This window comes from Zychaea mexicana (genome assembly GCF_025766255.1).
Source record: "Zychaea mexicana strain RSA 1403 chromosome Unknown BDB00scaffold_9, whole genome shotgun sequence".
Lineage (NCBI taxonomy): Eukaryota > Fungi > Mucoromycota > Mucoromycetes > Mucorales > Lichtheimiaceae > Zychaea > Zychaea mexicana.
In genome coordinates, this window is record NW_026516672.1 from 228,410 (window position 1) to 251,660 (window position 23,251).

At 42.7% G+C, this 23,251-nt stretch overlaps 12 protein-coding genes across 12 annotated transcripts; 6 read left to right on the top strand and 6 right to left on the bottom strand.

Annotated features, from left to right (window-relative positions):
• Window positions 1–889, top strand: BDB00DRAFT_804336 (uncharacterized protein). The gene is made up of 2 exons (XM_053122105.1): window positions 1–167; window positions 299–889. Exons 1-2 carry the CDS (start codon window positions 65–67, stop codon window positions 595–597), a joined length of 402 nt encoding a protein of 133 aa, XP_052983670.1. The 5' UTR covers window positions 1–64; the 3' UTR covers window positions 598–889.
• Window positions 890–1,414: 525 nt separating this feature from the next.
• BDB00DRAFT_868447 (uncharacterized protein) lies at window positions 1,415–1,825 on the top strand (the record flags this gene model as incomplete). The annotated part of the gene is made up of 2 exons (XM_053126470.1): window positions 1,415–1,439; window positions 1,635–1,825. The coding sequence occupies 2 exons, from the start codon at window positions 1,415–1,417 to the stop codon at window positions 1,823–1,825; spliced, it is 216 nt and encodes a 71-aa protein (XP_052983671.1).
• A 2,470-nt stretch (window positions 1,826–4,295) lies between these two features.
• On the bottom strand, window positions 4,296–4,839 carry BDB00DRAFT_868448 (uncharacterized protein; the record flags this gene model as incomplete). The annotated part of the gene is made up of 2 exons (XM_053126471.1): window positions 4,296–4,305; window positions 4,427–4,839. 2 exons carry the CDS (start codon window positions 4,837–4,839, stop codon window positions 4,296–4,298), a joined length of 423 nt encoding a protein of 140 aa, XP_052983672.1.
• Window positions 4,840–7,365: 2,526 nt separating this feature from the next.
• BDB00DRAFT_804342 (ribosome recycling factor domain-containing protein) lies at window positions 7,366–8,964 on the top strand. The gene is made up of 5 exons (XM_053122106.1): window positions 7,366–7,675; window positions 7,804–7,919; window positions 8,019–8,110; window positions 8,203–8,362; window positions 8,557–8,964. Exons 1-5 carry the CDS (start codon window positions 7,387–7,389, stop codon window positions 8,632–8,634), a joined length of 735 nt encoding a protein of 244 aa, XP_052983673.1. The 5' UTR covers window positions 7,366–7,386; the 3' UTR covers window positions 8,635–8,964.
• A 215-nt stretch (window positions 8,965–9,179) lies between these two features.
• On the top strand, window positions 9,180–9,963 carry BDB00DRAFT_804346 (uncharacterized protein). Its single transcript, XM_053122107.1, has one exon. The coding sequence runs from the start codon at window positions 9,239–9,241 to the stop codon at window positions 9,707–9,709; it is 471 nt and encodes a 156-aa protein (XP_052983674.1). The 5' UTR covers window positions 9,180–9,238; the 3' UTR covers window positions 9,710–9,963.
• Window positions 9,964–10,281: 318 nt separating this feature from the next.
• BDB00DRAFT_622373 (uncharacterized protein) lies at window positions 10,282–10,849 on the bottom strand. The gene is made up of 2 exons (XM_053118063.1): window positions 10,612–10,849; window positions 10,282–10,481 (listed from the first exon to the last, which is right to left on the bottom strand). Exons 1-2 carry the CDS (start codon window positions 10,758–10,760, stop codon window positions 10,376–10,378), a joined length of 255 nt encoding a protein of 84 aa, XP_052983675.1. The 5' UTR covers window positions 10,761–10,849; the 3' UTR covers window positions 10,282–10,375.
• A 1,194-nt stretch (window positions 10,850–12,043) lies between these two features.
• On the top strand, window positions 12,044–13,401 carry BDB00DRAFT_925913 (uncharacterized protein). Its single transcript, XM_053128824.1, has 2 exons — window positions 12,044–12,303; window positions 12,461–13,401. Exons 1-2 carry the CDS (start codon window positions 12,129–12,131, stop codon window positions 13,105–13,107), a joined length of 822 nt encoding a protein of 273 aa, XP_052983676.1. The 5' UTR covers window positions 12,044–12,128; the 3' UTR covers window positions 13,108–13,401.
• A 379-nt stretch (window positions 13,402–13,780) lies between these two features.
• On the bottom strand, window positions 13,781–14,952 carry BDB00DRAFT_784750 (uncharacterized protein; the record flags this gene model as incomplete). The annotated part of the gene is made up of 3 exons (XM_053120484.1): window positions 13,781–14,223; window positions 14,281–14,838; window positions 14,949–14,952. The coding sequence occupies 3 exons, from the start codon at window positions 14,950–14,952 to the stop codon at window positions 13,781–13,783; spliced, it is 1,005 nt and encodes a 334-aa protein (XP_052983677.1).
• A 514-nt stretch (window positions 14,953–15,466) lies between these two features.
• BDB00DRAFT_756652 (galactokinase) lies at window positions 15,467–17,362 on the bottom strand (the record flags this gene model as incomplete). Its single annotated transcript, XM_053118918.1, has 3 exons — window positions 15,467–16,561; window positions 16,755–17,070; window positions 17,286–17,362. 3 exons carry the CDS (start codon window positions 17,360–17,362, stop codon window positions 15,467–15,469), a joined length of 1,488 nt encoding a protein of 495 aa, XP_052983678.1.
• Window positions 17,363–18,192: 830 nt separating this feature from the next.
• On the top strand, window positions 18,193–20,137 carry BDB00DRAFT_784752 (uncharacterized protein; the record flags this gene model as incomplete). The annotated part of the gene is made up of 4 exons (XM_053120485.1): window positions 18,193–18,199; window positions 18,283–18,354; window positions 18,660–19,757; window positions 19,878–20,137. The coding sequence occupies 4 exons, from the start codon at window positions 18,193–18,195 to the stop codon at window positions 20,135–20,137; spliced, it is 1,437 nt and encodes a 478-aa protein (XP_052983679.1).
• Window positions 20,138–20,537: 400 nt separating this feature from the next.
• Window positions 20,538–21,438, bottom strand: BDB00DRAFT_784753 (uncharacterized protein; the record flags this gene model as incomplete). Its single annotated transcript, XM_053120486.1, has 3 exons — window positions 20,538–20,710; window positions 20,822–21,265; window positions 21,327–21,438. The coding sequence occupies 3 exons, from the start codon at window positions 21,436–21,438 to the stop codon at window positions 20,538–20,540; spliced, it is 729 nt and encodes a 242-aa protein (XP_052983680.1).
• A 332-nt stretch (window positions 21,439–21,770) lies between these two features.
• On the bottom strand, window positions 21,771–23,132 carry BDB00DRAFT_622712 (uncharacterized protein). The gene is made up of 5 exons (XM_053118065.1): window positions 22,978–23,132; window positions 22,760–22,893; window positions 22,369–22,626; window positions 22,031–22,257; window positions 21,771–21,913 (listed from the first exon to the last, which is right to left on the bottom strand). The coding sequence occupies exons 1-5, from the start codon at window positions 22,983–22,985 to the stop codon at window positions 21,869–21,871; spliced, it is 672 nt and encodes a 223-aa protein (XP_052983681.1). The 5' UTR covers window positions 22,986–23,132; the 3' UTR covers window positions 21,771–21,868.
• Window positions 23,133–23,251: the final 119 nt, after the last annotated feature.

The window sequence follows — 23,251 nt, forward strand, 5'->3', positions numbered from 1 at the left end:
CCTTGTTTGCCCTCACTCCGACAGAGAGGACGAGCCATTTAAATAAGCCCGGAAGGAGAGGGGAATGATCAGTCAAGCCCTTATCGTTGCTATTATTATTGTCGCCATGCTTGCAATTATAGCACTTCTATTTCACGTTCACGCTTACAAGGACATGAAACGAAAACGTAAATAGCCAGTTTTAGCAGCTACACAAACGCTACTATTCGTATTATTGTTAAACACAATAATTTTTAACGTCGTCTATCCATCGGTCGTGGTCTTGATGACGATCTTAAATTATATATTACATACATAGAGAGAATAAGAGAGCAACATGAACGCCGACAGCGTGAGCAGATGGATCGATGGCAGCAAATAATGGACGAGCAAGTACCGTACAGACGTAATTTGGACCAAGTCTTGGAACGACGACCAGCAGATGAAGAAAGCATGAGCCCACCTTTGTACTGCGAACACGAAAACAACGACACTAATGGCGATGATAATCCAACAGCAACAGCAGCAGCTACAGCACAATCGACGGCTAGTGCGCTAGTACCTTCTCCTCCTCCTCCAGCATATAAAAATCATCATCTCGATACGCGAATTCGATGAGCTTGTACTTTTATCATTCCATTATTTATTTTCGACCTCATTTTTCTGTCACGCCCACCACTTGTTAGTAAACAGTTGCTGTATTATTGTCATACTTTTCTGTCTGTAATATTTAGCTAAACTCGTAATCACCACCACCTTTTGTATTCCTTTTCTTCCTATTTAACTACTGCTTATTACTGCTACCGCTGCAAGACCGTAGTTTTTAGGTAAAGAACCACACAGTGTGACATAAAATAAGTGACAGGCAGTAGTATGTATACAGAAAGAGCCCTGGTTTTTTGTTTGTTTGCCTGCAATAGCAGTGATAGGTATGCTGAGCCGGGACAACCATTCTCTTTCGTTTCTTGTGTCACCGAACAGCGCAGCATCACGTCAACAATCCCACACATACCAACGAAACCAGATCAACTACAACTACTGCTGCCAAGAAATCATTTGCTTGAAGCTTCTATAGAATTAAAGGCTGGAGATTTGGCTGTACAATCTCTTCTTCTAAAACGCCGCATACTGATTCCGATTGGCCAAGCATGTAACAATGCAATGCATCCTCTCCAGACCGTAACACACACGGTAGACCGTTGTTTTTGTTTGTCCTGCGTTGCACAACGACCTTACAAGAGCGAGGGAAAACGCGACCGAGTATATACTAAGCTTCTGTTTTTCTTTCTTCTTTTTCTTAATTTTTACCCTTTCCATACAGAAAATAATGGATACCGGGCATGGCCCAATTGCTCTTATTGTCATTGCTCTTGTCATTGGAATAACAACGCTTTCTATGATCTTAATATGCATCTATATCAAGAGAACAAACAAAATGACGAACGATGACGATGAGGAAGGTAGAGGTGTGTAATCCCATCTGTATAACTAGGAAATACTCTGCATAACAAAAGATGTATTAGTGGGCTTGTGGTAGCTATTAGTAATGGCACTACAATGCTAGCCCACTTGACAAATGATAAAAAAAAGTCGCAAACACATATGCGCACAAGGCACGATGTTAAACACTGTATATGATTTATCCCTTGTATCAGAGCGTTCTCCTGAACAATTGCGTCAGCGGTATCGACAACTTTTGCAGCAGCGTATGCAACGTGAGCTGCCGACGCAACAGAACACAACATCTTCGGAGCCACCTTCTTACCACGCTGCTGTCAATACCCTCGATCCTCGACCTCCACCACCAGCATACCATGATCACCGAAACGATACGCGGATAACATAAGGAAGGCTGCTTGTCCCGATAACAAGAGCAGAACCCTCACAATGTTACATATAGACACCACGACGGCATCGTCCCTAGAAACATATTATTTATCAGCAAGGCTATTTTAAATATATCATATTAATTTATGCGACACGATCAGCAATCGTAACACCTGGAAACGACAGCCAGCTTATTATACTACTCTTAGTTATTACCGTTAGCAAGTACCATCACGTTTATTGTCGACGATTTTACGCTATTGTCCCCGTCGTTGTCAGTCGGGCAGTGGACCGATGCTGCATTATCATATGCCATCGTCGTGCTTCATTGGGTCGGAGAAACCCGCCAGTGTGCTTATTATGCTAAGGCACAAACCAACAAAAACATCAGACGCAAAAATAAACCATTATCGCATTTACCAAATTATACAGAGACAACCGCTATTCTCAGTTGTTCATCTGAATATTGCCGACAATGTTGTTCAAACATATAAGTGCACGATTGTGCTCATATCGCATTCGACTATATGGCCACTTATATACGCACAGAAGCATCTGATAACATTTGTCATATGCGCTATTATTATTCTACATATCCTATAATACGCATATAAAACTGTAACCTGTTTTGCTGCAGTAGAGTAAGAACAGTTAATACAGAGTTTGCATGTTTGATAGAGGGATTCTTTCCTTTCTCTTCTTTTTCCATTATCTACCTAATTACTGCTTACTACCATACATCAACTGTTTGACATCGCCCATCGTAAAAACAAGGTGTAACGCCGATTATGATGCTACATACTGTTACAAGATCGTTAACAGCAGTTAATATGGATGTACGAAACCATCGTATGGCTGTTTAGATCGACATGTTATCGTCGCTATCGTATAGGAAAATTGGAGCAAAAATATTGGTGGACATAGGCTTTCATTTCCCTCCTTTTTTTTTCTTAAACAACCACTAACATCATTCACAGATTTATCAGCAGTTAATATGCTCTCGATGGGAAGCTATTCTTATCACATGGAATGAACAGCAGAAGTCCCTTTTGGGCCAATTATGATGCTGTTCAGCTATCGTTCGCGCGCTCCGTCCGTGAGGATACTGATTCGGGGAGAGTACCGTTACAAAGAAAGGTGCTTCGCGTGCACAAAAGAATTCGACGATTTCCCACCAAAGCTTATCATGATAATTTTTAGTTCAACATAAAAATCGAAGACAGAAAAAGACGAAAGACCTATCATTTCCTATGCTTTTTCCCTCATCAATAAAATTCGATCCTTTTGCCTTCTCACAAGTCCAACTCACTTGTCATCGAAAAAGTATGATACATGATTCTTTGCCAGAATACTTTTAAGGCGGTGCAACGTAATTACATCACAAAAGCACAAATGCTGAGCTGCGTTGTGGTTCTGTGTATACATGATGAACAAAGCTCCAATGCGACGTCTACTTGAATATTATAATGCTCAGCAGTGATGTGTAATATGGTATGTATGTATGTAGTACAAAGTGCACTTTTCAAATGAGCCATAAAGAAAGCCCATGATATTTGTTTCTTCAACTTTTTCTTCGTTATTCCTTTTCAGCGTATATATATATATATATATATATATATATATATATTTCAATTACACACTCCTGAAAAAAACAGAAAATGTTGAACGCGATCCTCATATTTTTTCTTATTGCATTTCTTGTCATAGTATTAACGGTAATTGTATGGCACTTACTTTTAAATAAAGAACATCGACAATTGCGCAGAAGACTCTACGGTTAGTGAGAAATGTCTTTTGTAACAATGATCGGTCATACTTATATCTCAATTTTTTCTATCACGTAGAGAATCAACGTAGAAATTATGAGACACCGGTATCAGGAAGGGCAACAACGCGAACATCAAATCGACCTGATGTTGGTGGTAATAACAACAGTACCACGGCAACTGTCATAACAACAAGAAACACGAGGTCAGATCCTGACCATACAACGGTCGAAATTGAACCACCACCCCCATCGTACGGCAGCGAAATCATTGGACCCTCCCCACCGAATTATCCTCCTCCACCGACTTACCAAGACGATTGGAGAAATCCGTCAACAACACAATAACAACCTTTCTTCGTCATGACGAAAAGACACGACTGTAAATGATAATCGGGTACATACAACAATTGTATATTAAATTTAGAATGTAAATGATAGCATCATAGTTCCTTAATTTCGATAACCAAAAAAGAGAAGATTACCCAGTGACTTTTCCCACACATCCACTAGTATCTTTTCAGTCAATCATTCCCGCCATCATAATTCCATAAGATCCTCTGTATCAAGGCCGTCCATTCCTCCAGTTACCCATTCATATAAACGATGCATACTACTAGTTGATGGAATCATGTTCCGTTTTTATGCTTTTCGGGAGAAGTAAAGGAAATAGAGAATGAGGTAGTTAATCTATGGTACATACAGAAAGAGAATCGTCCTTGTTTTACATGCCACTATAATCAAGAAAAATATCAACATATCAGTTCCCGTACTACTACTGCAGCCGTGTTTCTCTTTCACTACTCTTCGTTTCCATGACAGCAACAACAGCAGCAACAGAAAAGCAAAACTTACCGCTGCTTCATTTGCATAATGAGAGCAACCTTCTTGCCAACCATGGCACCAAACAGTTTGCGGTTACGTTCAATGTTCTTTCGTCTTCTAGCGACGGTAGGCTTTTCATAATATCGGTTGGAACGAACTTCACGACGAACATTGTTTTGTGCCAAAATCGAGTTTACACGACGGTAGGCGACGTTGGGATTAGCGACGTTGGCGATCGATCGGCCGGCGTAAGGTTCCAAGGAGGTGGCTAATTCAGTCTTAACATCCCAGTCAGCAGCAGGAATGGCCATGGAAGGTGCTGCTTTTTTCTCTGCTGATTGTTGTAATATAGTCGATGCTGTGGAAAATGGTCGGGCTGCTGATGTTAAAGAAGAAGGCGCGAAGTGACGGGTCCAGCCTAGTAATGATGCTCGCAATGCCATGTTGTTTTGAATGTGTGTAGAATTTAATACAGAAGGATGTAACAAAAAAAACACCCCGCGACGAAAAGCAAAACAAAAATTCGCATTCCGATTGACGTCTCTCCATGGATAGATCTGCTCCAGGCACCTAATTGTCTATGGTAAAATAGAGTACAATACACCGCATTAATTATAGAACCTCTGCACTGGTTTCTACTATTTAATGATGAACTATATAGTCTACGTTGGTGAAACGCAAAGTTTCATATTTTAATATCAGTTTCTATTGCTTAGATTTGCTTTAATTCCTCTGCTTTAAACATTCCAATACATTAGGCGTACAGTGTACGAATTATCAATCAAAAGTCGAAGATACTTTACAGCTAGGTAATCCAGCAAGGAGTTTGTTGAGTACTAAGTTTTAACAAAAATATATGCTCTGCAGTTATATCGACCGATTTTTCACTTCCAGCTTCACCTATCAAAACTACAATTGCTACTGTACTTTGCTCCTAAATTCTTTCCTTTCTTGTCTTACACCGTGGATCATGTGTGTTGCTTTTATCTTTCTTAAAACGAGAGATGGTGTGCTACGACATACTGAGGATGATACTGACGATTATGCCGAGTCCTCGAAGGGTGTGTAGCAGTGCTGGTATTAGGTCTAGGATGTGATATCATACGGGTGCCTCGGGCTGCCGACAACACATCTAAGTGTATACGACACCACGATGGTAGCTTTTCCCGCGGGTTAATGCGGAAATAACACACACGGCCCCGCTGCAGCACTTGCGTTTCACACTTATCAATTTCAAATATGTATGGTCCATCAGATTTATCGCTCTCGGAAAGTGACTGGTATCGATGGAAGGTACAACTATGAATTCAGGGAATTAGACGGGCTGTTCAGAAAATTACTTTATCACTCATTTTGAATTGATGCAGGAAGCTACCTTAGCAACGAATAGGTATATTGTGCAGAGGCTGCTAACGCACTCGTATTCTAGAGACAGTTGGATAAAGCAATGAAATTTCCATAGTGCCTTTTTTACAATAGCAATAAAGAACAGCAGCACTCTGCATATGCAAATTGTAATTACAAGTAGAAGCAAAAATATTTATGCAGTGATATACGTCTAATAGCTTCAAGTTGATTGGACGCTAGCACTTTAGTATCACTATAATTCAAAACGGTTCATGCAAAGTATCAAATTACAGTTTGTGACTTTTCAAAGCCTTTCCGGGTCTTGATATAGGGTCACTTTGATGCCCGGAAAGACACAAGAAAAAGCATCAAGCGGCAACAAGTATATGTATTATTTCCAAAACAAAAGTGTCAATGTGACAACACTATGTTGAGCGACGACAGTAAACACACTTCTACGAGAATACAACTTCTATTCTTTAAACGAGCAGCAAGAACGATTAGTATGTTGTGCGTGGACAAGTCTCAAATTTGCTTATCTACTGTACTATCCAGTTTGGTATCACTAGTCCTACATTACTTTCAATGAATTAAAGATGGTCAAAATAGCTTGTTGGCAATTAAATATGTATAAGACGATGTATAAAGCGTGCTTTTTTTATAATAGTAATTTAGTATGTGATAAGTGTTGACAGACATCGTCTTTTAGATTTATCGAAATAAACGCTCTTTCACAACGGCACAAAGTAACCAAATGTTTCAAAAACAACTTGGAAACAGTGTGTGAGTTCAGTCGTCGCTGGGTAAGGTTTAATTTGAAAGTGCACATTTAGCACACACTACTGCGTGCAAAATCATACTTGGGTAAGATTATAGATCGGCTTTTCAAAGCTGTCGCCTTCCTGACAGATGTACTTATGGTCCTTCGTTTCCAACATCTATTGGAAAAAAAGAATAGAGAACAATTATGCATATCTAAGTATTGAAAGCATGCAAATCAGTGAAAAAAGAGCTGTTCTTATACTAATCATTTTGTGGTTACACAGCACAACAGTCAAGCGAAGGCTGCCTCACAAGGATAACCAGGATCGGGCACAATGAACCATATGATATTGCTATGGAACGAATAAATGACCGACCACCCAGTAGAAACTAAAGCATAAAAATGCAATAATGTGGAGAGCTACAGATCACTAAGCCTGTCGGGAGCAGAATTAGACACTTCGTGTCTACAGCAGAACCTTTTTTTAATATCATATTATGTGAGAAATCAGTGAAGACAGCCGATTTGTACTTACGATGTGGTATAAATTTTTCCCCACCTCGCTCGAAACAACGAGTACTGTTAATAACCAACACGTTGGTATCAACAGTAATGGTACTAGTAATATATGTGTTGTTGGTGCGCTTCAACTTCTCTAATATGGTACAGTGTTCGGCTGCACTCATGGTTCTCAAATGAATGGGTTGCCAATAGTCTACAATCGTTCCTGATTATATGGATCTGACTTTCCTTTTTTGGTTCCTTGACGTGACATTGCAGCATGAATTTGTGGCTTGTTTGCAAGGCTCTTGGTCTGGGTGATATAGCCCATAGTTCTTTCTTTCTCCAATAGATATAGACACAGACACATAATTTAAAAATGGCCACCACCCCGACTCTATCGCGATTGCTTACTCGCCATGTCGGAATCTTGTATACACCAACAGAATCCTTGGCAGCACGATGGCAACTACAGCAACAACGTGGTTATGCCAAAAAGAATAAGAAAAAGGGCGGGGCAGCAGCAGAGAGCAACAGCGACAGCGCAGACGCTACCACCGAGATAGCTCGTGCGTTTAACGAAAAGAAACTCCAAGAACGAATGGACAGCACCATCGCATCGCTTAAAGATAACTTTAAAACGCTACGTGTTGGACGAGCCAACCCAGGTATGTGTTATGTAGTATATGCAATACGAGAGCGGAAGGAAGTATGCGCTAAAGTGAGGGAGAAAAAAAGGTGATCAGTGGGGCCTACTGACCACGACTTTACGATATACATATGTACATATATGTAGCGATTTTGGATAGTGTACGTGTTCGGATAGACGGATCCAATTATTCTCTACGAGACCTTGCCCAAGTCACCATAAGAGATCCACAAACATTGTTGGTTTCTGTGCATGATTCAGAGGTATGCTATTGTATAGGAGCGGATTTATCATGATTCAACGTGTAAGAGTGAGAAAGAGAGGTAAAAGAAAGCAAGAAATGCTGATTTTTATGGATTTAGTTTCGAACAGCTGTCGATAAAAGCATTCGCGAGTCTGGATTGAACTTGAACCCGGTGATCGATAATGAAATGATTCGTGTACCTGTACCAAAGTATGCATCTGAAGAGGAAGAAAAAGAAGGATGATTGGATCATGATATTAAAAGGTACTGATGGGTCGAAAACTTACATGTGGTTTATTTAGAGCAACTAAAGAAACCAGAGATAAAATGACCAAGCTTGTCAGTCAAATGAGCGAACAAATGAAGTCCAAAATCCGTAACATTCGGCAGGATGGTATGAAACAGTTGAAGCAGGATTCCAAGGTAGCACCTGCAGATGAAATTAAAAGGCTCGAAAAGCTGGTAATATATTGCAAGAGGATTAAGGAGGGGAGGAAGGATATTTTGTTCGAGAGAAAGAGAGAGGGAGGGAGGGAGAGTTATATGTATGCATAAGAAAACAAACGAGGAGAAACCATAAGGGATGTATGGATGGATGAATTCGATGTTGTTTACTTATAACGTACTCTATTCGACTTTTCCGATAATATACTCAGGTACAAACACTGACAGATAAGCACAACAAGAATGTCGAAGAGTTGATCAAGGCGAAGGTCAAGGAAATTCAGTCCTAATTCGTTTGTCGCCGTCAAATACATAACTTGTACACATGCAAAGGCACAAATTCACTCGCGATTAGATCATTTGACCCCGCCACCCAAACAACAAAAACAATTCCTACTACTACCCCTCTCTACCAATCGAATCTCTCTTATATAACTTTATTTTGCTACTGCTTCATCTTTTTACAATGATACGAATTTTGAGCTGATGTTATTGCTATCATACAGGTTAAATGCATCATAAAGACTGCTTAATGAACAAAAGCACGAAACAATATGCTATCATACTTGCAATGACAAGACAAATATGGATACCAAGCATATGCATAACTTACCTACAGACAAGGTGTTATTTCTTTCCTCTATGTTTGCATATATAATACATAGTAACAATAACGGTACTATATTTAGGAGGAAAATGGTATAAAAAATCATATACTGGTTCTAATAATAGGCTACAATACCTCGTACTCATCCAGTTTTATATTTGGCTCTTTTCTCCTTACATAGAGGGAGCGATTAAAGTTGGACCGAAATTTAGCTTCTTACTCCTCCATCTTCATCTTAAATAAAGAGAAAACGCCAATCATAACATTGAAACTTAACATACGTGTGTATGTGCGCGATAAACGCAAAGTTCTATGTGTATGCACATGCAGTAAGTTTTGTCTCACACTGCACGACACCAACGTTTCACATCATTATCATTTTTGCCAATACCAGGTGGTACGACAGCTATGTCTACGATACCATTATATCAATAGCGCTTAATACAGTCCTATTGCTGTTCTTGTCATTATTTACTGTATCAGAGCAGGTTAAAAATGCCGCAAGTATAAATGCAGGCACTATGTATCAGATCCTCATCCTCAACTTTTACACTATTATATATACTAAAGAATATGCAAGCCCATCGACTGTTGTTGTAGTTTACACTCTTTTATTATGCACAAGACAAAAATCTAAAGAAGAGTTCTGCTATCAGGACGTGCATAATCGATGCCACGTTTTTTTTCTTACACTCGCTTGTAATCCGCAACAGTATTTACTCTTACTACTATTATGCTGCATATGTACTTATATATAAGCACCTTGCTGCCATCTACTGTATGTAATACATATTTCAAAGCTTCTTGGCCAAATGGCATATAAATAAATGGCTGGCTGTTTTCCTTTCGCTCACATGCGCCGTGTCAATCAAAGTTTGCCGTTTCATATCCTTTTCCTTTTTCTCTCTACTTTCTGCTGCTGCTACAACATTTATATGCAAGTAACAGTAGGACCACGATGGTGCATATATGTTGTGTACAGTGCAACCTTTTGTGGCGTCATTGTCACCCCATCATTCAGCATTACTGTAGAGAATTCGGTTCGTCATTGGATCAAGTTTAAACACCATTTCTCTCTCACCAAAATTAGACTGTATACGCTGCTGTATACTGTGAAACTCGTGCTGGTTACGCATTTTCACAACAAATTTATCAAATCTTTTTGCTTATCGAGAAAGGGAGATTTACGTGCTATATCATGTAAGAGTGCGTGGCGGTGTATACATTCAGGAAGCATAAGGAGGCGGGACGTTGGGGCCGTGAGCAAAGCAGCAGCATTAGCATCAGTAACCGATCCTCCACACCGGGGGTGGGAAGAGATAGAGAGGGGTTAAAAGATTGGGGGGAAAGAAGCAGCAGCAGCACCAGCGGCGGAGGCGTAAGCAAAAGAACTTGACACAAAAGAGTGTGTATGACGCTTGATGTCAATAAGAAGCGGAGGCGGAGAGGAACGGCCCTACCACAACAACCTCGCAGAGTCGAACAAACGACCCAAAAGGGCGACGACGATGATGATGATGATGCTGTCCGCTCGTTGTTGGGTTATACGGTGGCGGAGTAGTAGAGGCAGTAGTAGCAGTATATACGTCGTGAGTCACCAAGCTTCACATATCCCAACGAAATGCATATCATACCAAAAGATATTAAAGTTTTTAATTACTTTTTTTTGTAACCGCAAAAAAGTTCCATGACGATCCGGTCACGGTATAATAATAAACGCATTAACAAGGTGGTACACGACAGTAATAAGTACTCCTCATCCATCGTCTTTAGTAAAAGAGCAATTGAGCTATCATGATGGTGGCTCATAAATCTTAGAGGAGGAGGAAGGGAGAGCAAGAAGTTAATACATGACAGTGTTGAAGAAAGAATGGGAGATAACACTTATGTATCCCCGTAACTGTTACAACAACTGCTTTGCCTTTTCATATAAAAAATGACCTGTTTTTTTTTCGCTCTCTCTATTATGTAGATATAGTTCGACTCTATCACCGTGCAGCTCTTTTTCTCCTTGCTGCTAGTAGACCATGTTTTGATGGACGATACATCAGCTGTATGAGAATTAGCAATCATATATCGGGTAAAGATTGTTCTTTTTTTTGGGGGGTGTGTGATGATGGGGTTACCTGATCTTCTTTTCTTACTACAGCTTTAGAAAGCGTAAAGCTTGAAGCGAAAGCACTACGATTATGATGTGTGAATGTATGTACCTGTAGACGTGACCAGCTCGTTCCTCTGATTTGCTCCGCATGTGTGCTACGAGCAAGTTGCCACTCAAAACACGACGGCTCGTGGAACGGCATTAATATCTTGATGTTGTTTTCGACTCCGCCCCGTTGTTCTCTCTCTTTTATCTATCAACCTTTTGGGGGAGGTGGGGTGGGGGTGGGGGAGCACAATACAGTGTGGGTTGTTGTTGTTGTTCCTTGTGTGTTCTGCAGTGGGCGGAGACACAAGCCTTTTTGCTTTCGCCCAAAAAAAAAGGTTGTAACAGTATACTATGAGTGGTGTGCTTTTTTATTATATTACAGACAGCAAAGCGACGCATAAAGTTATTTTTTTTTGGGTCGGAGATGGGTACGCGAGAAAAAGAGAGGGCATGCATGTTGGTTGTTTAAACATTTGCACAAGGAATGTAAATAAAAGTACTTACATACGCTTGGAGACTGTGAAGAGAGAAAGAGAATGAAGAGGGGTATGACCTTTACATATGATCGACAAAAGGGGAGATAACAAAAAAAAGAAGAAAGGAGAAAGAAGGGTATACACTCCTCTTCCTTAACTACGTAAAAGTAGAAGAGAGGACAAGACTGTCATGAGTTAAGTATGCTGGTGGCAAGACTTTTTTCGGGGGGTGGGGACGGACGGAGGGTGTACAATAGCGAGAGTTGTGAATATATGCGCTGATGATGAGGGAGAATAAAAATTCATTGTTGAACAGAAAAAAAGAGAGATGATGGTCGGTAAAAGAATGGAATAGCTGGCTGGTAGGACGACGCGCAAGAACAGGTGACAGGTTCAGGGCACGCCTTTCTCTATGTGTATCTGCTGGATATATAATGATTTTGACCAAATTCGCTTCTGATGTTTTTCTTCTTTATTATCTTCCTTTTCCTTTTTTCTTTCTCTTCTTCCATAACACCACCATTATTACTACAATTACTACTGCCAACAACCATGCTGCGCGTCTACTCCATTATGCATCTTGAGCAAGTCTGGACAAAACCTGGCGTACCATTCGAGGATGAAGAGTACCATCATCATCATCATCGGCAGAATCGAACTGAGGAAGAAGAAGGTGCCTTATCACCCACGTTGGACGTTGTTCATGAGGAGCCCGAGGAACTTACAGGTAAACTTTCCGCATTTCAAAATATACGTGCAAGTGTGTGTATGTGTGTGTGTGTGTGTAGTGGATCGGATGCTGCACCATTATGCAAGTTGATATCTAATAAATTTTCATGTATTCGTTGTTGTCATGACGACGATTGCCTTATCACGTTACATAGCAACCGTTGCCAAGCAACCAGAAGAGCCACAGCAACAACAAGTGCTATCCGTTGCCACAGCAACACCCAACCCCACTGAAGCATCGACCGTTTTTGAGCAACAAGAGCAACAAGAGTCAGATCAAAAGAAGGAGACGGATGACAAGGCTAACAAAGTACCTGTCAAACAAGAACAGCCTGCTCCTGTTCCTGTTGAAAAAGAAGAACCCAAAAAACAAGAAATAGTACATCAACAACGGGACACCAAGCGTGATAGCAAAGTATCAACCATGAGCAAAGATTCCAGCTTTGTATTGACTACGATCGCCGAAGAAGGAGCTGCTGCTGTTGGCGGCCAACAACGTCGTACAAGCCAGAGCAGCGGTTCCAGCAGCAGCAACCGAAGCAAACGAAGCTCCGATTTCAGAAAATTCATAAGCAACATGGCACCACCTTTGTCAATGACAAGAACGTCCTCCAAGGACAACGACTCTTCTGCTGCCTCGATACCACCAACCCCGATCTCCTTGAAGCCCAGCCGATCGTCGCAAATCCAAGGCAAATTGAATAACCAGCGCAAGAACATCGGCAAAAAGCTCAAGCGTGCCTTCTCAGGCACGAGTAACGGCAGCAATAGAGAGAGTTCCAAGAAGCGATCTACTTTGTAGAAAGTAATCTCTCCCACCCCCCCATCATCATTATCATTTATATATTTTTCAAAACAACAACAGACCACTCAAACAGAACACAAAAAAATGGATATCCTATTTATTACGTAGTATAATATAAAACACCCGTCTCTTCTTCTTGTTCTTCTTTTACTCTCCTCCTTCCTATACATATATATTCTCCTTATGTGATTGTATTCATAACTTTATCATAGCATCTTTAAGTATTATCATTATTATATATAGTTCTTTTATATATTTTTCTTCATTAAAAGCCAACGCTCTTTATCTAACACACAAATTAGTATATGCATAGCATCATGCACCGTCTCACGGGTTCTCATCTTTCATAAACATCCCACCCCTGTGGGTGTTTTATAGTAACGAAATAGAAAATGAAAAGCCACATTAGGTAAAATTGACATTCACAAACAAATAAACAAAAGCTGTTGCATTATGGTATACTTGCATCATCATCATCCATCACTCTTATAACTTTGTCATACTATACCGAAAACAGCTATAGGGGTTATTTTTATTGCCCAGCTTTTCTTACAATTGATTTTGTCATGCGTCTTCTTGCCATGTGCCATCCTTATCAAATAATCAAAGACAACGTGATTCGTTTTGTTGTACTATAATAAGGGTTATAAAATTAGAGGGGGGAAGGTTATTACTGTATCAAATCGTGAGGACGGTGATGATGGTGATGATGGCTAGGAGAGGATGATAATGCATTGTTGCTGTTCGAGGTCATATATAAAGGTGGTGATTCTTGGTTCGGATGTGGATAAAAGGGGTCAGTAGCAGCAGGACGACTCATGGTGGTAGTATTGTTGCTATCAGTTGCATGGGGCTGTTGTTGTAGGTTCTCTTGTTGTTGTTGTTGATGAGGGATACTGCTGCTGCTATTAATGATGTTGTTGTTGTCGTTATTTCGACGAGCAGCTATTGGACAATCCTTATGTGCGATGATCAAAGTTTTTAAATTCAAAATTTCTTCACGTAGAGCCGTGACCTCGTGCTCCAGCTGCTTGTTGTCCGTGTTCATGTATTCCACTTGATGCTGCAAGTTGGCCAACCATTGTTTTTTGCGTTGTCGACATTTCAATGCAGCTGGAAAAGAAAGGTGAGTGACAAGATCTGCTTTTTCGAAAGAGAGAGCTACTTTACCTTGACGGTTGCGCTCTAAAAAGTTTTTACGTCGGTGTTCATCATCTTCCATGTCGTGTTGTTGTAGTTGTTGCTGGTGATGTTCGGGTTGTACAGGCAGTACGCCTTCGGTATAGCGTCGTTGACGTGGATGCGATGATGACGACGACAGCGGCGGCGTGATCAAATTATTTGTTGGCAAGCTACGACGATGAGCCTTTGGCTGTTGCTCGTTACCAGTAGGAGGAGGAGCAGGAGCAGATGGGTATAACTCAGATGATAAGAAGCTGAAATGCTGCTCCTCTCGCTTTATCTGTGGATGTTGTTGCGTTGGGTGCCACATGTGCTCGTTAACAGTGTTCATGGTAGCATCCAGTGGTAACGATGAAAACAAGTCGGCGGTAGCACTACCTCCGGTCGGGTCGAAATGGTTAAACATGTCCATTGCCATGCTAGTCATGACCATCTTGTCTCCCGAATTGGGAACTGCTGCTGCTCCTGTCACCGTTGCGTCTTGCTGCTGCTGTTGTTGTTGTTGAAAGTGAGGGTGACCACTACCACTTCCTCCTTGTTGTCTGTCTATTATGGTATGTTATCATAGATCACGTCAAATTCAAACATCAGTCATCAAGATAGGGTGTCAAACTTGTTAAAAAAAGAGCATGTTGCAAAAAGAGAAATTAACTAACCCATCCTAATTATATATGAGACAGAACTCTTATTTTCCTTTGGACGGAGTGCTAATAGCAATAGTTAGAAGAAGGTAGGGTAGGGAACGAGATAGAAAGGGTTGCTGGTAAATTGATCGAAAAAAAGCGTTTTTTCTAGAAAGTACGAAGGAATTTTATGTATGCAAGGCGCCGGTAAAATTTCCGAGGTTAAGACAAAAAGCAAATCGAAGAAATAGATCCCTTGTATAGGAAGAAAGAAAAACCAGCAAGAGAAGTGTTCAAAACGAAAATAAAATCGCTCGTCGTCGTCGTTTTCCGAAAAAATATAGCTTTCCAACTAGTCGGCATGGGAAACCAGTAGCAAATCGAGATAAACTTCCCATACATTACGACAGGATGACGTTATTGCTTATATTAAATGATAAGGCGGAAGATGTACAAGGAGAAGGAGGAGGAGTAATGAAGGGGTTCAAGTGATAAGTGTGTGTGTGTGTATGTACATGATACGTTACTACTAAACGAAAGCTTTTATTCCCTTAGAAGCCATTGAAAACAGCACTGCCACTGCCAGGCTTGGTGGCCAAGACAGCATCGTCGAGCTGATCCTGCGAAAGTTCGGGGAACTTTTGACGGTAGTAGCCATCCTTGATCGCTTCGATCAACGTGGGCACATTGGACTCGGTCGTCAGCATGACTGTGCAACCGCCCCAGCCAGCGCCTGTCAGACGAGCGCCATAGGCACCGTGCTGGCGGGCGATTTCACACACCTGGTTGATCTCGGGGCACGAGCAGTTGAAGAACTTGTCACACGACTCCTGCGAGGCATTCATGATGCTGCCTAGCACTTCCAATGTGTTGGCAGGCGCCTTGCTGCAGACGTCGACAAACTCAACCACACGACGGGCTTCGGTCAAGACGTGGTGTGTGCGTTGGACGAGGCGGAAGTAGTCGGTCTCGACAGGGAAGCGGGTCATGTACTTTTCCTTGAGGGTCTGGACCGGCAAACCCGTCATGTCAGACACTTCTTCAAGCGAGTAGCCTTGGCCATTGCTCGAGTCTTGTGGGAAGATGTTGGCAATGCGTTCCAAGAGGGCGTCGTACTTTGCAACTTCACTGTTGTCCTTGCCAGCAGCAGCAGCGTATGAGTCAAAGACTTCCTTGAGCGAGTCAGACGAGGGCAAGTCCAAGACCTTGCTGAGGAAGAGGGCAGCCATCTTGGTTTCGACGACACGCAGATTGTAGTTGCGTGGACCCGAGACAAACTTGTCGGCAGTGACCAAGGTGTTGGCAATGACAAAGGCCATTGGGGGCTGTGTCTCGGGCAGGCGAACCAGGCGCGTGGACAGACGTGGTACAAACTCGACGTGCAATGCATATTGCTGCTCAGAAAACACCGAGGCACTTTGATCCATGCCGCCCGAGTTAACACCAACATTGCGCTCGGCAACAATGGCAATTTCTGTCAGCTCTTGCTTGCTCAGCGGCAGCTTGTTGGCCTCGATCGTGGCCAGTGCAGAGGTGCACACGACGGCGGCGGACGACGATAGGCCAGAACCAGCTGGCACGGTGCCGTCCATCAGCAAGTACATGCCCTTGGGCTTTTCGAGGTTGTCGGCACGTTCAAGCATACCCTGTAATAACAAGCACTATTGTTTTAGCCTAGGATTTCTGGGTTTCTGGGTGCGTACCACTTTAGCCTTTTTTGGACACCCTCGTTGCTTACATACGCAGGAGCCAAAACTACTACTACTACTACCACCACTCCCCCCACACATATCTTCTGTGTTTGAATGTGTTTCGAACAGAAGATAGACGACACGTTACCTTATAGCCACACTTGAAGTAGTTGGACCACTCGTGCTTGGTGCTGTCAATGGTGACAATCGTCTCCTTGCCTTCAAAGTCAAACTCACGTGGCTCGTACTTTGGGTTCATGTTGGCAATGCGGACCTTGGAGTCGTCGTCGGTGGTGGCGACGGCAATAATGACATCGCGCTCAATGGCCATGGGAAGCACGCCAAAGCCGCAGTAGTCGATGTGCTCGCCGATCAAGTTGACACGTCCAGGAGAGCGTGCAATAAAGTCGGGCTTTCGTCCGTAGATGGAAGTGAATTTTTCCACAAGGGCATTATAACGTGGTCTGTAATAACAGAGAGTTTCCCGCATAAGTTTTACTCACGCACCGCCACGATTATACTTTCCCGCTCCCCCTTTTCTCATTCCCTCACACACACACACACACACACACACTCTCTCTCTCTCTCTCTCTCAGACAAAGGCTTCTTAAGCTGCCCATCCCGTCCCAGTGAATGGGTGAGAGAGCGAGAAACAGAGAGAGTAAAACGTAAAACTCACCCTTGCTTTGCCAAGGCAGAGGAATCGTAGATCTTGTCCAAGGACTCGTAGGTGGGCACGGGAACGTTGTTGGCCATGGCTCTCTTGCTGGTGGTGACTTGTGCAGAAGAAGGTTTGAAAGAAAAAACAAAGAAGAGCAGCAGAAAAGACGGCCTTCTTTTAAATGAGAAATATAAGAAAAGGGTAATTGGGCCCAGCTTATAAAACCCCCATCGCGGATCTTTTTAGCTTTTTTCAGACTTTCCGACCGATTACGTTAGCAATGGACTTGGAAAAGTTTCCGACTTGAGCTTGTCTGATTGGCTGGTTACTGATCGGACTATTGCACAAGGTGCATTCCGTGTAACCATTGCAACGTCACGAGTGCTCTGTGTACTTGGTGTTCCCAATTCCGAGGAAACCTGCGATGGTGTTCCCATCGAATCACATTGTTTGTTTATGGTCCTTGCTGTGCTGCACTTGGGTGTGTGAGCTGTTACGTTGCTAAGTTACGTTGTTGGGTGGGCCCTTTTGCAGGGCTCTCTCCCCCTCTGCTCTCAAGCACACGTTTTTATAAGCCAGCTCCCAGCAGCCAATCATGGAACGGGTTTCAGAGGGAAAAAAAGAAAAAGCCTGGATGAGAAAACTGATGTCTTTCGATGTATCTTTAAGGCTTTTTATGTCACCTTGGTTCCTTCTCTCTTTCTTTCTCTCTCTCTCTCTCGCTGAGACTGGCTTTGCTCTTTGTACTCCTTTTATTTTATTTTTACGGTTCCCCCACAGAAAACACAACCAGCGCCCTCTTCTTTCTCCTCTCTTTTCTCTCTTCCAAAGTATTTCTGGTTACATGTACCCTTCGCCACCAGCGCCACCACCGCTAACCAAACACCACCACAATCCACCCTACCCTTCGCCGCATCATCTTGACATGGCCGGTAAAAAGACAACCTCCCCCCACATTCATTTCCCCGGAACAATTTGGAAATAAATCCTCATTGAGTAATTTGTGTAAATGTAGATCTTCGTCACTCGTCCATAGCGGGTGTCTCTGTTAACCATACGCCGTCTTGGATGCATAGTATGGCTCCAGGTAAAAGAAGCCAAATCAAATGCTTGCTTGATCAGCTAGCTAGCTGCTGTCAGCTTTCTCTTTTATGTTATTTAAAAAGTATACTAACTCTGTGGAGATAACAAAATGAAAAGATCGACGACGGCTTCCATCACCAGCAGTCGTACCACAACAACAGCAACAGGTACAACATCAACGTCCGTATCCTCCCGATCATCATCATCACCACTACCAACAACAACAACAACATTCCCATAATCATCATCAACAGCAGCAGCAAGAACACATATCGCCACCGCCATTACCATTTCATCATTCTCACCTAGGTGGTGGAGATGGACCTGAGCCCGTTGATAACAACAATAGCAAGACCACCCGCATTGTTATCCCGTCTAAACGAGCTGCCCAGAACCGGGCAGCCCAGCGTGCCTTTCGACAGCGGCGGGACCGCTATGTCAAGGATTTGGAAAAAAAGTCCAAGGAAATGGAAGCTTGGCCAGAGGAGATGGAACAACTGCGATCCGAGAACAATCAGCTGCGGAATACGGTCGCCGCACTAGAGCGACGGATTGCCGAGTTGACGGGGCAGACACCCGTGTCAAGTAGTGCTAGCAGCACAGCAAGTAGCAGTACTGGCAGCGCCACTGCTCTTACTTCTGCTTCTTCTAATAATCCTCAACCTATGGTGACCTCACCACCTTCTCAACATCATCATCATCATCGTCACCATCAAGTATCATCTCCGCCAACATCCCCACAACATTCACCGCAACCCTCTGGAGGGAAACCAATCAGTTCTACTACCACCACTACTTCGTCTACCAGCCGGCTGCAGGCAGCAACTCCTACTACTACCACTGTTACAACTCCTACATCATCATCATCTCCTCCATCGTCAACGAGCCCGTTACTGCCGGTTCCATTACGGGCTCCGCATCAACAAAGCTTCACTACACCTTCGCATACTTCTCTGACCACTACTACCTCTGCCGTTTATCAAGATGATTCACACGCAAATCGTGACACAAGTCCACAACAGCTGGCTGTTGTTGAATCCCATGTTACGCCCACCAATGACCAGCAGCAGCAACAGCAACAGCAGGCATCTGTGCAACCTCCCCACCAACAGCATCATCACCACCATAATCACGCTCAGCAAGGATCACCATCGCCACAATCACCGCCAGGTGCAATAGTAACAGAGCAACAACATCATGAACAAGGAGGAATGATGCCACCTCCACCGTTACCACCACCAACACCACATCATCATCATCATCATCATTATCAACAACAACTACCACAACCGCCGCCAGGACAACAAACCGAGCAAGATCTTTGGGCGTTCGATAACTTTGATCTGGAATTTGCGTTCGATTCCTTCTATCAAGACGACTTCATTGCACCGCCGATGCGAAATACTGGTAATAATGAAACTGGCGGCAACAATAACAACAACAACAACAATGGCAATGGCAATACGGTTACTACTAGTGGAATGGCTCCTGGTGACGATTCCATGTATGGTAACAATAATGCTGCAGCTGTGAATGGCAGTGCCAACAGCGGCCAGGTCCTGGATGATCTGTTTGAAATGTTACAAACCCGTCAACGGCCTCAGATACCCATGCAACCTACTACTACATCTACTACTGGTGCTACTATTGATATGGCCATGCAGAGCAATGCCATGATGATGTCTCCTCCTCCTCCAGGTGCAACAGATCAACAACAACAACAACAACCAGCTTTTCCAATTGTACGAGTACCGCCTCCGCAACATCATCATCAACGCCATCAGTAGTAGAAAACGCTGGTTCCTTTTTTTTTACTAACGGCAGGTCCTCCTCTTTCACATTACAACTGTTTTGTTTGGCATATATCTTTTTCTTAAATGTATGACCCGTCTGTTGTCATATTTTTGTTCAACTTTTTCTCTCTTTCTGCGTTCTTATAATCCCTTGTACCCTTTTCTTTGTTTTCATTGGAACTAATTTTCTTTTGCTGCTGTTTCTTTACCCTCACCGCTACACACTTAATGATATACACTCTACGAAAACTCTCTTTGTTGTTTTAAAAAAAGATTGTTTTTTTATATTCCAAATACAGTTACTGTTACTACTACTTCTACACTTTAAGAAAAGAATTGACTAGAAATTTGTCGAGGAAAGGATAAAATGACAGAAAGAGCTGGTTGATCTCTTTTATGTTTGATGGTTTTCGTAGGCGTGGACGTCGTCGTCGTTGCAGGAGTCGGGGACCTTTTCCATACTATCCTTTGTTTGCTGGTCCGTGATCTGGTCGACGAACTCGTTGTAAAGATTGTCATCGATCGATGATTGTGTATAGTACAAGGCACCATACGTTTCACCATGATCTAATCAAGTAATACGGTCAAGCAATACGATTAATAATGATTTATAAATTTACCCGGACAACACAAGATCGTCTCTCTCTTTCTCTCTGATCATATCATGCTACTACTTACAGGTACACCAGAAAAGAACAGCTTTGCTGCTGTCATCCGTAGACGACTCCAAAATCTGGCTGTGCATCTCAAAGTCACTTTGATCCATTCCACCAGGGCTAGGCATTGTGATTTCATTGCTAGGGTCATCGTGAGGGATAAACGTTACTTCACCAAAGTGGTAGTTGGCAGTGTATTGATCATCATCGCCTCCGTTCTGGCCACTGGAGAACTCAAGAGTGCCTGAAGCCTTGGCTTCGCCCAGAGTCGCAGTATCATTGCGCACCGTACAAGTAGTGGTTAGTTCGGCTTGGTTGTCGTCGGTGGATTGGACATGTGTAGTAGGACACAAACAGTCGAAACCATATTGCGAGCTCATGTTTTCATACATTTGGACAAAGTTGCCGGTAGCACCAACATTGTACCCTTCAAGGTTTCCATCAGATAGGTGTTTAGGATTGATAACTTTATACTCGTAGTACATGCCACTACCCAGTAGTAGTAGCAGTAGTTAGTATACACTTACAGTCACCATTGTAGGAGTCGTGGCTGTTGGTTTCTTGACGAGGCAGCACATAGCCATTGACAGCAGTAGAGGCAAGGAGAGTAGAGATGGCAAAGAGACCGAATTGCTTCATGTTTTTTGTATGTTGGTTAAAGAGAAGATGTGTATATGCTACTTTGAAGAAGAGTGTTGCTGTTGTTGTTGCAAGAAGATGTTGTTCTTTCCATTCGAACCAAGTTTTTTGTGGCCCTTTTATAGCATTTCAATCGGATTCCAGCTCCCAATATATGTTATGAGCCCCACGCTAAAAGCAACAATGCAGCAGCCCACTACGTCATGTGTAGTTAAACCCCCATCGATGATGTAAAATAGAGGCCAGCGGTAAAAGGGGAGATTTGCTGCGCAAGTGCAATGGAAGAACGGAGCAAAACGAATGGTGCAGCTTATTTTCTCAGTGGGACTAAAATCAATCACCAACAACAAGACAGAGAAGGAAGACACACACACTTAGAAGGCCAAGATGCAGTTTGAGGCTTAGTCGATGTTAACAAAACACTTTTGCATTACTCGAATTCTTGCATGTACGCTTGGACTAACTGTCTTTGGATCTACACATTCCGTAACAAAACCAGAAAAACATGTAGTGTGGAGGGTGTTTGGATATATTTAGAAACACGAAAGCCTTTTCACTTGACATGATGTCGGTTTTACACTCATTTTTTTACCTCTGTCGCGGATCTATGTTTGGAAACTTTAACGCGGTATGTTTTTCGTCGACGCCTATAGTCACGTTGTTCCTGTTGTTGTTGTTGTTGATCGTCGCAGCCCCCGTCACCGGCGCCGTCACCGCTGTCGCTGATGCCTTCTCGGACATTGGAGTCTTTTCGCCGCTTAGCACGATGATTCTCATGATGATCCAATGTCCCGTTGTTGTCTTCTTGCACTTCTTCATCTTCTAGGCAAAGAATAAAACAAAAGTCAGATTGAGGCAAAAGGGACCTTTCGTGCCAAGTACGAACGAACGGGCGATCGGCGTATGGGATTGTTTATCCGTTTTACCAACCAAATGCAAAGAGATCATGGACACGTGGCACGGAAGGGATGTCATGCTGAGCCCGGATAGAATTGGCTAAGGCTGCATAATCGGTGGTGGTCCCAACACCGTCGTTGTTGTTGACCAATGGATGTTGTTGCACCACATGTGCCCCGCCTGGTACTTGCCGCTCGTTACTGAACGAGACAATACATGGAGCTTGGGTGTAGAAATACCGCACGCTGCTTGGCAAGGATGATGACGGTCTTATTCTGAACGATGGTGGGTCTGCTGATAATGGTTGATGACAGTTTTTACAATGGTATATGCAGGCAATATGTTCGCATGATGTACGGGTTTTGAGTTAAAAGCAATGGACTTTCTAGTATTTCCATTTTGTCACGCTTTTTTTTGTTAATACCGTTTGACTTTTTTGTTGTTGGTGCTGTGGCTGGTTTGCTGTTGTTTGTTTCTTGGCAAAACACCGCTGAGCATGCTGCTGCCATTTCGACCGAGGAACAACAGGGCGTCGATCGTGTGGACAGTGCAATCGTTCTTGTCGCTCCTAAATTGAGGTTAAAATTCTTTTTGTGGAAATGAAAACGACAGTCATCCAGAAATGGCAAGTAATATGCATACCTCGGCATACCACTGTTTTAATTCATCGCGATCCCACTGTAGAATGCCAAGAATGCCGTCGACTTGCGAGTTTAGTGCGGTAATACGTTGGCGCGTTCTTTGTATCCATTCTTTTTCTTCGCTTTCCATGTTCAAAAGTAAAAATTATATTTTGTTTTTAATGAAGGGAATGGGGGGTTTCTTTTTTTTTTTTTCATCGAAAAGAAAAGGCCAAAAAAAAATATAATACAAAACGGAAATTGGGTTTGTAGTAAGTGAGTAATGGTATGTGTGT